Source organism: Amphiura filiformis, chromosome 10, assembly GCF_039555335.1.
Source record: "Amphiura filiformis chromosome 10, Afil_fr2py, whole genome shotgun sequence".
Classification (NCBI taxonomy): Eukaryota; Metazoa; Echinodermata; class Ophiuroidea; order Amphilepidida; family Amphiuridae; genus Amphiura; species Amphiura filiformis.
Genome location: NC_092637.1, coordinates 51454341 through 51468804, shown reverse-complemented (window position 1 = coordinate 51468804; position 14464 = coordinate 51454341). Strand labels below are relative to the sequence as shown.

The 14464-nt window shown below is 36.0% G+C and overlaps 1 protein-coding gene across 1 annotated transcript; it reads right to left on the bottom strand.

The window, feature by feature from the left end:
• Positions 1–6168: 6168 nt before the first annotated feature.
• On the bottom strand, positions 6169–6633 carry LOC140161960 (uncharacterized). The gene has a single exon (XM_072185254.1). The coding sequence runs from the start codon at positions 6631–6633 to the stop codon at positions 6169–6171; it is 465 nt and encodes a 154-aa protein (XP_072041355.1).
• Between the last annotated feature and the right edge of the window lie 7831 nt (positions 6634–14464).

Sequence of the window (14464 nt, the reverse complement as noted above, 5' to 3'; positions counted from 1 at the left end):
ATAGACATGTCACTTTGTTAATTAGACCCACATGCACATTTTGTTGTTGATTTCCTTGCCCTAACTATAGTCTTTGTGTACACGTTGTCTATGGGCCTCTACAGCATCCTGGGCCTCTACAGTGTTGTTTGTACTGTTCACCCTTGACTGCTCATATCCATAAGTACCAGACTTGAGTCTTGTTTATCAGGGACAGTCTGTGTAGCTCAGTGGTTAGAGCGCTCGCCCGACAAGCGAGAGGTCTGGGGTTCAAGTCCCCGCACAGGCAGGTATGTCCGGAGTTTTTTCTCTGGTATATCTGCCTATGCATGTTATGTTTCCATTTGTAAATTCATGTTTAAATGTGCTAGTGTGCGATGCGTAATTCTTCTTTCCCCTGTATATCATACATAGGCCTATACGTGTAAATACAGTATAGGCCTAGGCTAGGCATTTTGCTTAAGCTTTAAGGCGCATGTAAGGCCTATAATAGTCACGTGTAAAATAAAACCTAGTCTTTGTGTACACGTTGTCTATGGGCCTCTACAGCATCCTGTATGGCCGGAACCCTAACTTGATCTATAACTCTATTTTAAACCCATATCTAATCCTCGGACCTAGCCGTATCTCTATCCTTATCCACGAGCCTAGCCCTATAAAAACCCTATTCCTAATGCGAACCTGACCCTAATCAACAATTCTAACACTAATCAGCAAGCCTAAATCGGAACACTAACCCTAAATCAATCTTAATCTGATCTGATCGTGCTAGGACAGGCTACAGATACGAATCCCCAGATCTAGTCCTAGGTTGAAGCAAAAACAGCGAAACAGTCATCATACAGGGTGTCCGAAAATCATTGATATTTTACTCGTCATGCTGTTTTCCAGAAATTTTCTTGTTCAAACATGTAATGCAAATGTCAATGTTTACATTCATGGCATTTTACCCGAGATTGGAGCACTTTTGTGCTTATATAGGTTAAATACCACTAATAGGTCTGGGCGATACATTGAAATACGACGAGTAACTATTTGTTTTCATGGCATTCGAAAAGACTGCATTAAAATCGCTGAAATTGATCAATTATATAGCCCAAAAAGTACTTTTTAGAGTTTGATGCTTCAAAATGGTACATTTTCTCTCATTATTTGACATTTTTGTTGTAATAGTACCAAAATTCATACGCACGGCTTCGGTGTTTAGTAAATATTCGCCCTATCATATTGTAACTTTCAGCTTCGAGGGCGCACTGTCATTTTAAGGTGTTTACGGTTCAGTGCGTTAAAACAAGAAAAGTCTCAGGTCAACCTATGTTGAATTTTTGATCATTTGGCATCTAAATCATATAGGTTCACCTGATATTAGTGGCATTGAACTGTGAGAGTTCTGAATATGAGAAAATTCCACCCGAAACTAGGCATTTTCCCATTGAAACCCGTGTAATACATAATTAGTGGTATTTAACCCACAACAATTTTAGAAACAAAGTAAGGGAGCAAAGAAGAAAAATAAGTCGGTGAGGGTGGGAACGATGTACATGTAATTTATTGTATTTAGCCTTACCCTGCCCAATATTAGAATTTAAATATGATTTGCAAGATTGTAGTGCATATGAACTGAAGAAATATCTTGCACTTGTAATAATTTGGCAAGCAAAAAAAAAAAAAAACCCATCAAAATGTGTCCGAGGTAGTAGAAACACAAATAAGTATTCAAACGTTTTTACTGCCGAGGACACATTATTTGGGTGTAGCGGATTAGGCAGAAATATCTTGAGGGAAATAATCCCACCAAAAAGGTATTCAACAATTTTAGTCAGGAAAAAATGATGCCTCTGTGACTCAGATTTTATTATACTTAGTTGCACTTATCTCAGATAAATTCTTTTTTTTTTTACAGATTAAGAAGGTATATTATGCTTCTCAAATAACCCCCGATCAATATTTTATAATATACGCGTGTAGAAAAACTCAATGGGAACATTTTGACGTAGTTTTAGTAGCCCATTTTAATTTCATTTTTACGACGAGAATTTTAGACTGTCAATACGTGATATTTGAAGTGATTTGGATTCGCAAATGTAAAATACTTAAGGGGAATAATACCCTGATTTTCATCAGTACCCCTCTTCTTTTTTTTTGTTGCAAATTTATGAAGTATATAAATATGTTCATCACCTAATGTCCTGCACTTATAAAATATATCTACATACAAAGTGCTTTTAAACCATTTTAGTAAGTCATTTTAGCCCTATATATTTTTTTGTTTACTGTATCCTAGTAACTCAGATGCGTGTTTCATAACAAACCATAATTTATTCCATTCAACATGTTCAAGTAGGGTACATGAATAGAATACATTAAATCCTTTGTTATACTCTCTATAGAAAATCTAGTGGTGCATGCAAAATATATAACACTGAATAAATTAAATAAACACTTACACAATGGATGCATAGTCATTAGTCAATTTAATACTATAGGTGTTGTTAGGAGAAGAAAAGGCTATTAGGTCACCGGATGTCAGGTTATAGGTCAATTGGTTCAGGTCAAATTTAAGCATCAATTTTGAATACACATGTGAGAATCTGTGATATCATAATGAGGCATAATTTTGATATTCTGTCTTTAACTGGATATATATCGAGAAGTGCAAGGTGGATATACTAATATACCTTGCACAGTGTCAACACCCTGTATTATAAATATTTTTCCAGACAGCTCAATACTCCGTTGAAATCAATATTCTATTATAATTGTCATTCTCAAAATTAAATATATCTCAATTTTTACGTTGGATTTCAAATTTTTTACATTAAAAATGCAGTAAAAGATATCCACAGCAAGCTGCAAGGCCCCGCTAATTAGTGTACTGCTTTTCGAGTGAGTGTACTGGAAACAAAATACACTGGTTTTACCTGAAAACAATTTTTTTTCTTGTAATAGAAACATCATATGGGGTACTAGAGCATGCCCAAATCGTTATAATGTGTAGAATATAGAAACGCTGTGGTATCTCATATGATAGTCATGGTATGCTTAGCCTGAGTCGCTCGGCCTATCTCGAACAAAATCGCGATGCGTAGCTGTTAAAAAACGAGAGGATTCGTTGTACTATCACGGCATTTTTAACACTAAGATATAGGGATGATGACGATGTGCCTTGGGATGTAAATGGTGAGTACAATTTAGAATGCCTAGTTGAGATGGATTTCACAAATAAATACAAAATAGTTACCAAAATCACAAAAGTTAAGCTTACGGAAAACTACCCAATATGGTGGTATAGGTGACAAGAAATATTTTTTTTTTCAACATTGCTGTAGTATGGTTGTGGTAACCTGTTACCTGTGGCTTAATTAAGTTTCAGTGAAAAAAATTTATAGCTCAACATTGAAAATAGAAGCATTTTAACCAGTTCCTTTTTTGATAGTTGTTGAGCCTCAAGTTCATGAAGTCATAAAAGAAATCAGGAACCACTTATTCCCATTTTACATATCAACTTTATTTCCCTAATGTGTTAGCAACACATATCCAAAATTTGAACGAAATCCGTTGATAGTAAGCTTTCCAAAATGAAGTGAATTTAAATCATCAGTGATGTACCACCTTTTGGCTTCTATTAAAAGCATGTAAGCTACGTTGATACCGATGCCACCAATAAAACGAGAAGATTTGCCCCTTCATTTTGCATACCACTTTGTCCAATTTTTTTTTGTAATTTCTTCACAAAATGCAAAAAAAAAAAAAAAAAAATCAATGGGTGTAGTACCCCCTTAAACAAACTGAGTAAAACGTACACCGATTTCCTGGTGCTATTTCAAATCGAATCTTCTGAGCTGGAAAGGTTAGATTGTATAACGCACATTGCACAAAGTTAGCCTTCAAATTATTCGACACGGACACTGGCACAGGGACATTTGAATGAGACATAGAATTGAAGAGATAAATCTCTGGGTCACCACCACACTAAGTCTGCCCTGACAAATGTTTGAATATATCAATTCTCGCTATTCGCAATAAGGGCGCCGCCAGCGGTTTGCGATGTAATCGTGATGTATCATGGGAAAAGGTCGACATCCAAGTCCGCGCAATACGAATATTACCATGCTATTACATAGGAACACGTGACATAGTTTGTCAAAATAAAGGTGTTACACGCGAATCGATACTCAATAATACTTAATAATGTGATTTGAAATGTGCACTTGGATGTCGACCTTTTCCCATGATACATCACGATTTTCCCATGATACATCACGATTACATCGCAAACCGCTGGCGGCGCCCTTATTGCGAATAGCGAGAATTGAAAAGAAACGTGATGTTGAAAAACATGTTATTCACCTACAGTGTCAAAATCGTGCAATCCATTGATGCTTTTACTTGTTACTTGCAGTTCAACATATGACCATATTTTAAAAGTTGCAGTAAACCTATAAGCCGGTAAGTCATTCATCTGTGGCTCACCACATGTCACTTTTGGATCTATTTTTTAAACTAATCGTCGTTTTGACTATTGCTAACAGAGTATTATTTTGATTAGTTTACAATAATCACTCTAGGAACATTTTATATCGCATAGGGTTGAATTTGTCTAATTGATCACGAGATGTTTTAATATTTGCTCTGTATTTTTAATTTTAAAATAAAATAAAATATGAACGTGAACTGTAAATATTACATTTTAAGTGTTATAAATGTTATTGAAATGTAAATAAAATGTTTCTATAGTATTGTATTGTAATTTACTACAGCATTTTCAATACGTATTTGGTGGTAAGAATCGGCAGAATTTTCTTTCCGAATGAAATTACCGTTTCAAGGATTCCCTATCGTATTTATGATTATAAACATGTCACGATATTATTAATAACGCATCACTAAATCACCTTTAATTCTACATACTGTTTGCTTTGAAGAATTTAAGGAGATATTAGAAACATTATTATATTAGTGACGGTGGCACTTGTGTTCAATAACTAATTGTACCATGGAAGTAGATCGAGATTAGAGAGGATATGAAACGTAAACCAAACATGATAGAAAGAAAGATTTGTACATGTTTGCATTTGTGAAATTAAACGCGTATTCCGATTCTGGTTATATTTTCCTTTTGAAAGCAGGAAGTACATTTAGGCAGAACGCCGAGTTATGTTAGAGAGAGTCAGCGTAGCTGATAAAAACAACATTGTTTCATACCAATAATTAAAGTTGTCATTTTAACGCTTTACGGTGTCAAGTAACGCGCTTTCACTCATTAAAATGTTATTTTATGAAACGTAATGAATTGAAGTGGGAATTAACCAATTGAACCAATCACGATTCATGAGTGATAAATCGTGATGTGCATATTCATTTCATCTTTATGTGGCAGTTCCACCGAGAATAAGGGATTCCCTGTTGAAATCTAAAAAATATATACATTATGTTATAAGCCATTTGCAGGCATTTTAGAGGTCAGTGAACTGTGAAATACAACATTAATTCTAAAAATCCACAAATGACAGATTGCAATGTTTTCTTCAAGGGAGAACACTGGTATTCAAGCAATGTTGTTAGATACATTTTGCAAGTTTGATTGTTGGATTTGTCACTATTCTGCATCAAAAGTGAGGATCAAACATTCTCGAAAAAAGGAAAGCAAACTTAAAAATTGCACCAAGGCCACGGTGATCGGTTATGGGACACCTGGAACTTTGCAAGCATCGTAACAAAAATCATTGCACAGAAGGACTGGAAATTATAGGGATATTAAGAACATCATACCATAATATCGAGGTCAATAACCAGAAAGCCTTTAATCTTCAAGAAATGCCAAGAACATGTTTTTTTTGCGAACTTAACCTATTTACAACTCACAATGAAAGTGTCTGATTTAACTCAAATTTGGTTCTATAACCGAGAAGATGTATCCTAATACCAAATGTTAAGTATAATTAAGAATAGTGGAATGTAAGATATTCTTTAGTATTCCTTTAAGTACTGAGTTACGTCTTTCTGAAACTATAATCTCTGAGTTACAGTGACCAGCAAATTGCAGTCATCCTTTCCTGATTTTATCAGTTACCTTTGAGAGTTCTCCATACAGTTCTTTATTTGTGGTATGTGTCCTCCAGCTTATATCAATAGCTGATCTGAGTAGCCTGGTGTAACAGCCGTCCAACAACTTGTGGATCTTGGTTGTCACTGTCCATGTTTCAGGATGCTTTCTACTGTTGCTTGGAACAGCTTGACTTTAATCTGCCTTGGAAGGTGGGATTTCCAGATTTTAGTGAGCTTATAACATTCCCTCCATGCCAGTGCATTCCTTGTTTTGATGTCCTGCTCACTGCTTTTGACCCAAGCTCCAAGATTGAAGTCTTTTACAACTTCCAAACTGGTTCCATCTGCAGTTCTTACATCCACATCAGTCTGTTGATTGAATGCCATGCATCTAGTCTGTTTGGTATTCACGTGCAGATCTACTCGTAGAGCAGCTTTCCCTATCCTTTCCAGTAGCTCCTGAGCTTGACTGGCAGTGTCAGATACTAACGCTATATCGTCCGCAAATTCCAAGTCAGTAACACATAGTGGTCCAACCCTTCTACTGAGTCTGGGATTTGCTGTAAAGCCTAGGTTCTCCTCTCTACCATCTATAGCAGATCTCATGCAATATTCTAGCACAATTATAAACAGATAAGGAGCAAGAGTACCCACTTGAAGAACTCCTGCAAGGATGTTGAATTCCTCTGTTTATCCATCAGGAGTCACAACCTTTGTTCTTGTGTTCTGGCAGGTGTCTTTTATGGCTTTCACAATTATGTTGGGTAGTCCATATGCCTTGAGTATTTTGACCATTTTCATTCTATGTATTGTATCGAATGCTTTCTTAAAATCATTAAATGCCATTACTGCAGTGAGATTTTTGTCCTAAATTCTCTCTATTATTCTTCTAAGTGCAAAAATCTGGCCCACAGTTGATCTGTTTTCTCTAAACCCGCATTGGTTTTGTCTGAGTTTGCTGTCTACCCAGCAGACACAAAAGCGTTTTAAAAACGTTATAAATACGTTATATTTTGGCCTTTGGTTTAGGTAATAACGTTTTAATAACATTAAAATGTCGGGTTATATAAAGGTCATGAAAACGTTTTAAAACGTTTTATATGAAAACACACTACAACAATATTTTTTAAATGTTTTTAAAAATGTTATTCGCAAACGTTTTTTGCCGAATATTTTGTCAACACTTATTAAATAACATTATGTTAAAATATTTGCACTCAGCAAACACAGAAATGTTCTTAAAATGTTTTATTCGTTTATAAAGGTCATGAAAACGTTTTTAAAACGTTATTGCAAATATTTTGGGCAAACATTTTTCGCAAAATATTTTTCAACCCCAAAATAACATTCTGTCTACAATGTTTTTTATCAAGTTTTCAAGAACGTTTTTCGAATGTTATTAAAACGTTTTTATACCCTTTATATAACCCGACATTTAAATGTTTTCTGTAAAACATTTTGTGTTGGTGGGCAGTACATTATTAAAAAATGTTTTTAAATGTTATGAAAACGTTTTATACCCTTAATATACCCTTTATATACCCCGACATTTAAACATTTTCTGACAACCTTTGATAACCTTTTGCGAATGATGTCGAAAACGTTTTGTGTTTGCTGGGTATGTTAGACCGATTCTTGAGTACGCCAGTGTTGTGTGGCATTCAAGCATTTCAATCAAGCAATCTAAAGACCTTGAGTCTATCCAAAAGAGAGCATGTAGAACAATACCATCCTGGGAGCTGACAGGAGATTACAGTTCATATCGTTATAGTTACTATAAAGTATAAACAAAACCGGTTCATCCTCCATGTCTGATTTAGGTCAATTTTAGTGATTGACAGAAGAAAAAAGAAAGGAAAAATTGGAAAGAAAACATATAAAACAGATAAAGTCATGACTAAGTCATGACAATTGTGTTGATATATTCCCGTTGAAATGAACAAAGAACGTGTCACAGAAACGTGTCAATAGTAAATCTGTTTTCAAACGTCTTTCTATTTATTCATTTTTATTTTTATTTATTACACTTTCAATTAATGATAATGTAATACTTTTGAATAGAGCTTTATTTATTAAACAATACCATCGATACATTTAGGCATACATATATAATTACAGTCTATATCGAGGGCTTAGAGCAAGAAATAGCTATGTCCAAAAATGGCATTCTGAGAAAATCGAGTTTGAAAGTTTGATCACAGCTGAAAAATCAGAAAATCTAGCATAAACAATAATGTTCCAGATATCTGTTACCAGTACTGTTTCAAAGTTAATGCTAGGGTCTAATACTTATTGGTCCACTGGGTGTGGCACAAAATGGCCGAAATGGACATAACCAGTTCTTGCACAAAATTATAGTAAGACTTCTAGTGAAAAACTGGACATAACAGGCATCGGTAATTTTTTTTCAAATTGTAAAATTTATTTAACAAACAAAACTGGGCAGTACCAGGACCCATCAACCAGTTGCTGATGACATAATGTAACTCAACATAAAGAGAGAGTGTAATAATAATCACGCTGGACAAAAAAACAACTTTATGGACATAAACTGGACATAGCCAGTTCTGGCATTAATATAAAACAGATTTTGGACATAAACACTATTGACATTGCTAGGGCGCCCTCTTTTGTTTACTTTTGGGCTTAGTCCCTCCTAGTAGAGAAAGAGTATCAGTAAACATACCTCACAGTGTACTTAACTCATTTTGGCCAAAAGTGGACATAGCTACTTCTTGCTCTAAGCCCTCGATATAAAATATATCGAGGGCTTAGAGCAAGAAGTAGCTACTTCGAGTCACCGGCACTAGCTTTGATGTTCAGCGTGATCTGCGTTAGCTCAGCGTTACTCGATGCGTGTACATACTTCTACGAGCGCGATCAACGTGCCGCATATGTAAACGCAAGAAACCACGATAAGTCAACGCAGCACACGCTGAACTTCAAAGCTAGTGCCGGTGACTCGAGGTAGATATACAGACTATAGTCTTCACTATTCCGAGCTTATGAAGTATGCTCAGACCGTATTATAGAGCATTCCCGAATTAGGTTACAACTAAAGGGAGTACCAAGGCATGAACAAATTCATTACAAGAATTACTACTATATTATCACTACTTCTAATAAACACATCAAAAGTCCCCACCACTTTGAGTGGTTATAAATTTGAAGACAAATTACTTAAAATATTAAAATTGATTTAAACAGTTGGATAATTTTATTAGCTCCAGTTAACACTACACTTGTTTAAATATATTCTGAATGATTGAGAAATTTAAGATTGAATGGAATTTGTACCGTTAATCCGTGATGAATCTACCCTTTTACAGTATCGTATACGCGATCGCAAGCTCGGACACGCATTAAGAGTGAGCGAGTAAAATTATTGGTCATGCCTGGAACCTGTGCGCGCTTACACGCTTACAAGTTGAATTAATTTAGTATTTTTGGGGTAGCGGCTGAATATTGCCGTTTTATTCTGTTTTATTGCTGATATTAACAGAGAAATCGCCGATCTTTTTGTAAGGCTGAGTGGCAATGATGACTCGCGAAGTAAACCATGTAGACGACGCGGACGCATCGTTGTTAAACGGTAATGAACAACGGTGAAACATGATTGAATCCCTAATAGGTGGTACTACACCCCTGATAAATTTTGTGACTAATTTTCATTTTTATCAAAAAATAACTACACTCTAGTAGCAAAAGGTATGTATATTATAGGGGCAAAGAATCCAATTACTTCACTCAAATTTCAGTGATTCAAGACAAGTGGTTCATTATATAATTATGTTAAGAAATGAGGTACAATCTAGCGGCACCTCTTTTCTTATCATAAATAACGTACCACTTGTCTTGAGTCACTAAAATTCCAGTGTAGTACCTGGATTCCTTGCCTCTATAATATACATAAATTTTGTCACCAGTGTGTTATTATTTGTTGAGAAAAATGCAAAAATAGTCACAAAAAGGGTGTAGTACCACCTGAATCATGTACTTTAAACAAAACCTCTCCAAGTCAAAGAGACAAAGATTACTAGATTACTTGGGTCAATGACCAAGGACATAACTGTTGTCCAACCTTGTCACATCCAAATGTTTTTCTAATGATCGATAAAAGTAAAAAAATACGTTATAATGCGAATAATAGAGACTTTGCGAAATGAAGTTAGAAAATTTACTTTAACTGGAACGGCAACCTCAGAAATATCGATTGGATTTCTTGCTCAAATTTACTCCAACGCGAACGTATGGTTGTTTACTGCAACAAGAGCGTATTGTCGCTTAAACTCGGGACATGTGTATCAATGTGCGTTCAAAAGAAGGGCATGTGTAAGAGCTTGTAACCGACTACATCAAACTGTCTCTCTTTTGTTTAGTCAAGTGGTTATTAGTCCCACTTCAAGACAAAAGACTCTACCTTAAGAGCTTCGTTTGAGTAAACATGAATGAACTCGCGATACCACTCAACATGGATTATGTCGGGACCCGCCGTTAATCTCCTTATCATATTATTTTGAAACTGGCTATACGTTTCAATTAATATTCTTACGATAGTTTTAGGCCTATATGCCTATATATTATTTAATAATGGCTCGTCAGCTTTGTCAATTTCATATTTCAATTTATTATGCACATTCTTTATTTATTTCCCCTCCTTCTGAATCTCTCTCCCCTTCCCCTCCTGTGTCCCCTTCCCGACTTTCTCCATATTTCCCCCTCCTTCTCCCCTCTATCTGTACTCGCTCTCTCAAACTTGACCCTCCTATAATTACCCACTCGCACTCCTGTTTCCCCCTCCCCAGTGACTTTGTCAGGGTTTTTCTGTTAGGAGGGCGTGGGCCGATTCTCAAAGGCAAACGTTTTTACAAAATTGGGCTTAAAATGGCAGAAAAAGGTCTAAAAGCGTAAAATATCACTGCGGCCAGCATCCAAAAGGGGAGGGTCAAGAAGGAGGACAAGATGTCCCACGTGGGAGCTGCCCACTCCCTTTGGCTACCGGCAAAGCACCTCCCTGTCCACTTCCAATGCCCTCCCTCTCCTCCTCCCTACCCCCTCTCTTACCAGGCACAACCTATGACATGTTATATATACAAATGTTATGCACCTGCTTTACTCTTCCAGAAGTATCGTATACTGCTGGCTCAAGTAAAACCAGGCCATTTTACGGGAACTTATTCCCCTTGGCGTTGAAGTCAAGTCCAAAACTTGGTTCCGCAAACTGATTTGGTGTACGTCATAGAGCACACACAAAAGTATATATCAAGTGTGACGTTTGGAACAAAAATTATTTTGATCTAATTCAATTAATAATTTTCAGCAACATGTAGCATGTTTTTTACCCAAACCAAATTAGATTTCCAATAATTGGTCTATTAACTAGATAATACATAAGTGGTAATTATGTAGCTTATGAGGAAATATGCAAACTATTGTTCTAAATTATGACGTATTTTCATCATAATTTACGGCACACTATAGATTCTCGCGTTAACTTTAACTTCAAGCGGCTTTAATGGCAGAGTGGTTTTGAATAATCCTCTAGACGTTAAAGTTTGTGGTTTCTAACTTCATTTCGCAAAGTCTCTAATAATAAAAGCTATGTGCGCGAGTCTCCTGAGACAAACCTCTTTTTTGCCTTGTTTTAACCTTCATAATCTTACATATGGCTCATTTTCTGTACCTGAATTTGTTGACTTCTTTTTTGGATTTGCTAAAGTGTCTCTGTACTCCCTGGGCATTTTTGGGATTGGGAACTGCCAGAACCTGACCAGGAAGAATTATGAAATAATGTTATGGATAAAGTATGCTGAAAACTTCGTAAGTTAAATTTACTGGGAAGTTTTTGACATCTAAGACACCTACGCAGACGTTCACGATGAGTCGAGCTGAGGATAAAAACCAACCACGGATTAAGGCTTGAATTTGCCAAAGACATGAAATAGTAAAAATGCCGAAACTTGATAAAGGGCTCACCTGTAAATTCATTCCTTGGTTTGAAATGGAACATTAAACTGTATACAAAACATGGGAGCCAAAAGAAACAGAAGAATATCGTTATTACAATGGACATAGAAGCCAACCTCTTACGCGCCTTTGAGTGTTTTTTGAAAGTGTCGTTTGTTTCTGTAAATGTTTTCGTGCTTGCCATAAGAAATTGTGCCATTCTTGTATAGTTAATTGCAATATATATTAGAGGAATCAGGTAAAGTAAGAACAATTTACATATTGCAAATATTTGGGCTCTTTTACTTCCAGGCTCTACTGATTGACAGCTAATGGTGATGTTAAAAATTCCTTTTACTGTCGTGAAATTAGTCGTCAAAACCGGCGCAGCAACTAATAACCCTAAAAGCCACGCAAGTATCGCCCAACATAATGTAACATGTATGGTACGAGGCTTGCGAGAATGCACCTCGTGAACTATTGCCGAATATCGCTCTTGGCTCAAAGCGACTAATGAATATACGCATGCGCATTGACAAACAGTAGGAGCGAAGTTTCTTAGAGCGCATGGTATTCTACCGCTTAACCAACATGGGTGGATCTCATTCTCGAAATGTATAGGTCCCGTCACCAGTATGTAGGCAAGATCTGCAATTGCAAGGTTACTGATTAAAATGTTTGGAGCATTACGCAGATGTCTGTCTTTTAAGATGATAATCAGCAGGGTAACGTTTCCAAGGACTCCGAATACGATAAAAATGATAAATATAGCTAGTCTCCAAATGTAGTCCTCTCGAATAGCACAAATGCCATTTAAGATAAAGTTTAAATAGTCGTCGTCAGAAATACTATATTCGGAACTGATTATATCCAATACGGTGCTATCATTCATCGCCATTGTTTGTTAAATTTTTGGCTGACATTTCTGCTTTTGAGTAGAATCCTTTCTCCCTTGAAGGGTAAGTTTAGTTCTACTCAGTACATTATCCAGAAACAAATTGTCACACAACACAAATATGCAGATTGTGAAATCTATATTCACAATATATTCAATAATGAGAAGTCTTTAAATTCATATTAAGTCATCAATATTGTCACTCTGATCACCCCATTTGGTGACTTGATATGTGGTGGTATTTTATGTCGTCATATCGTCTTTCCAATTACCGTTACAATTTCACAGTTTTCAAAAAATAACGAGATGTATGTAACACTTACGGCTTTGTATCCTCTTGATAAACAGAGAAATGATCTAGAGTGACACTCAATTCCCAAACGATTGCGTAATATCAATCAACAGATAAAATAAAGGTATATAACCTAACACTCTTCTTCTTGCAAAACAACCTTCGTACCGGTATCCATGTTATCTCAAGTTGTGGAAAACATATTAGTAACACCAAGGTGTAAATAATCCAATCATTTTTCGCCTATTTTCGTCGGATAAAAGTCCGCTTTAGAATTGGATGCATTCTTTCGTGCCCAATGATAGCGGTAATGAAACTGCAATGAATTAAATTACATAGAAGTGCATAATCAGTCACTGGGTATAATTCCTTGTAGTACCTTACCTACACCCAAAAAATATCGCAAAACGTTGCTTATTCCGATTTACCTTTTACCTTACAAACAGTTGGGCACTCTTATTGTACCAGCATCGTACATGTTTGAGCAACTTCTAATTCTCAATGTGTCAATAGTATCTTCGTCGCTTAAAATGATCAAACCAGCCTTCGCCTTTGTGACCTTCTAGTATAGTTTCGAACTCTACAGTCCATCGCTCTTCCTAACATGGTTGTAGTTGAGGCCCTCATCAAATGGACACAGCTATGAGTTGCAGGTCTAATAAATCTACCTCTGAAATCAATATGGACATGGTGAATTTCCCTCGCACGTTCAAAAGTGTTGTCTTTGTTGTATTTTAGTATCATTCCAATGGCAGGCAGTCTTGTATGTTACTATCAGAATAAATCATCAACAAACTGATTGTATAGAGAATGAAATGTCAAAATGTCTACAGTACAAAACTTTCGTATGCCATACTATAACAGACGAAAATTCCTTGTGCCATGATAGAATACACTGGAATGTCTTAGTCGCACCATTGTTTTGCTTCTCGTATATATACTCAAGTATTGATTGCTAGCAGTTTCCAAGTATTGCCTCTGGCAACATTTCCAAAGACGCCAAATACCATAAAAATTACAAATATATCGTCTCCAAAATATAGTCTTCTCGAATAGCACAGATGCCATTTAAGATAAAGTTTATATAGTCGTCGTCAGAACTATATTCAGGACGTGCTATCATTCATCGCCATAGTTTGTAAACTTTTTTGGCTGGCACTTCTGCTTTTGACAAGAATCATGGTGACTCTGCCTCCTACGTTCAAAAGTGTTGTCTTTGTTGTATTTCAGTATTATTCCAATGGCTGCCAGCCTTGTATTTCACTACCATAATATATTATCAACAAACTGATTGTGTAGAGAAT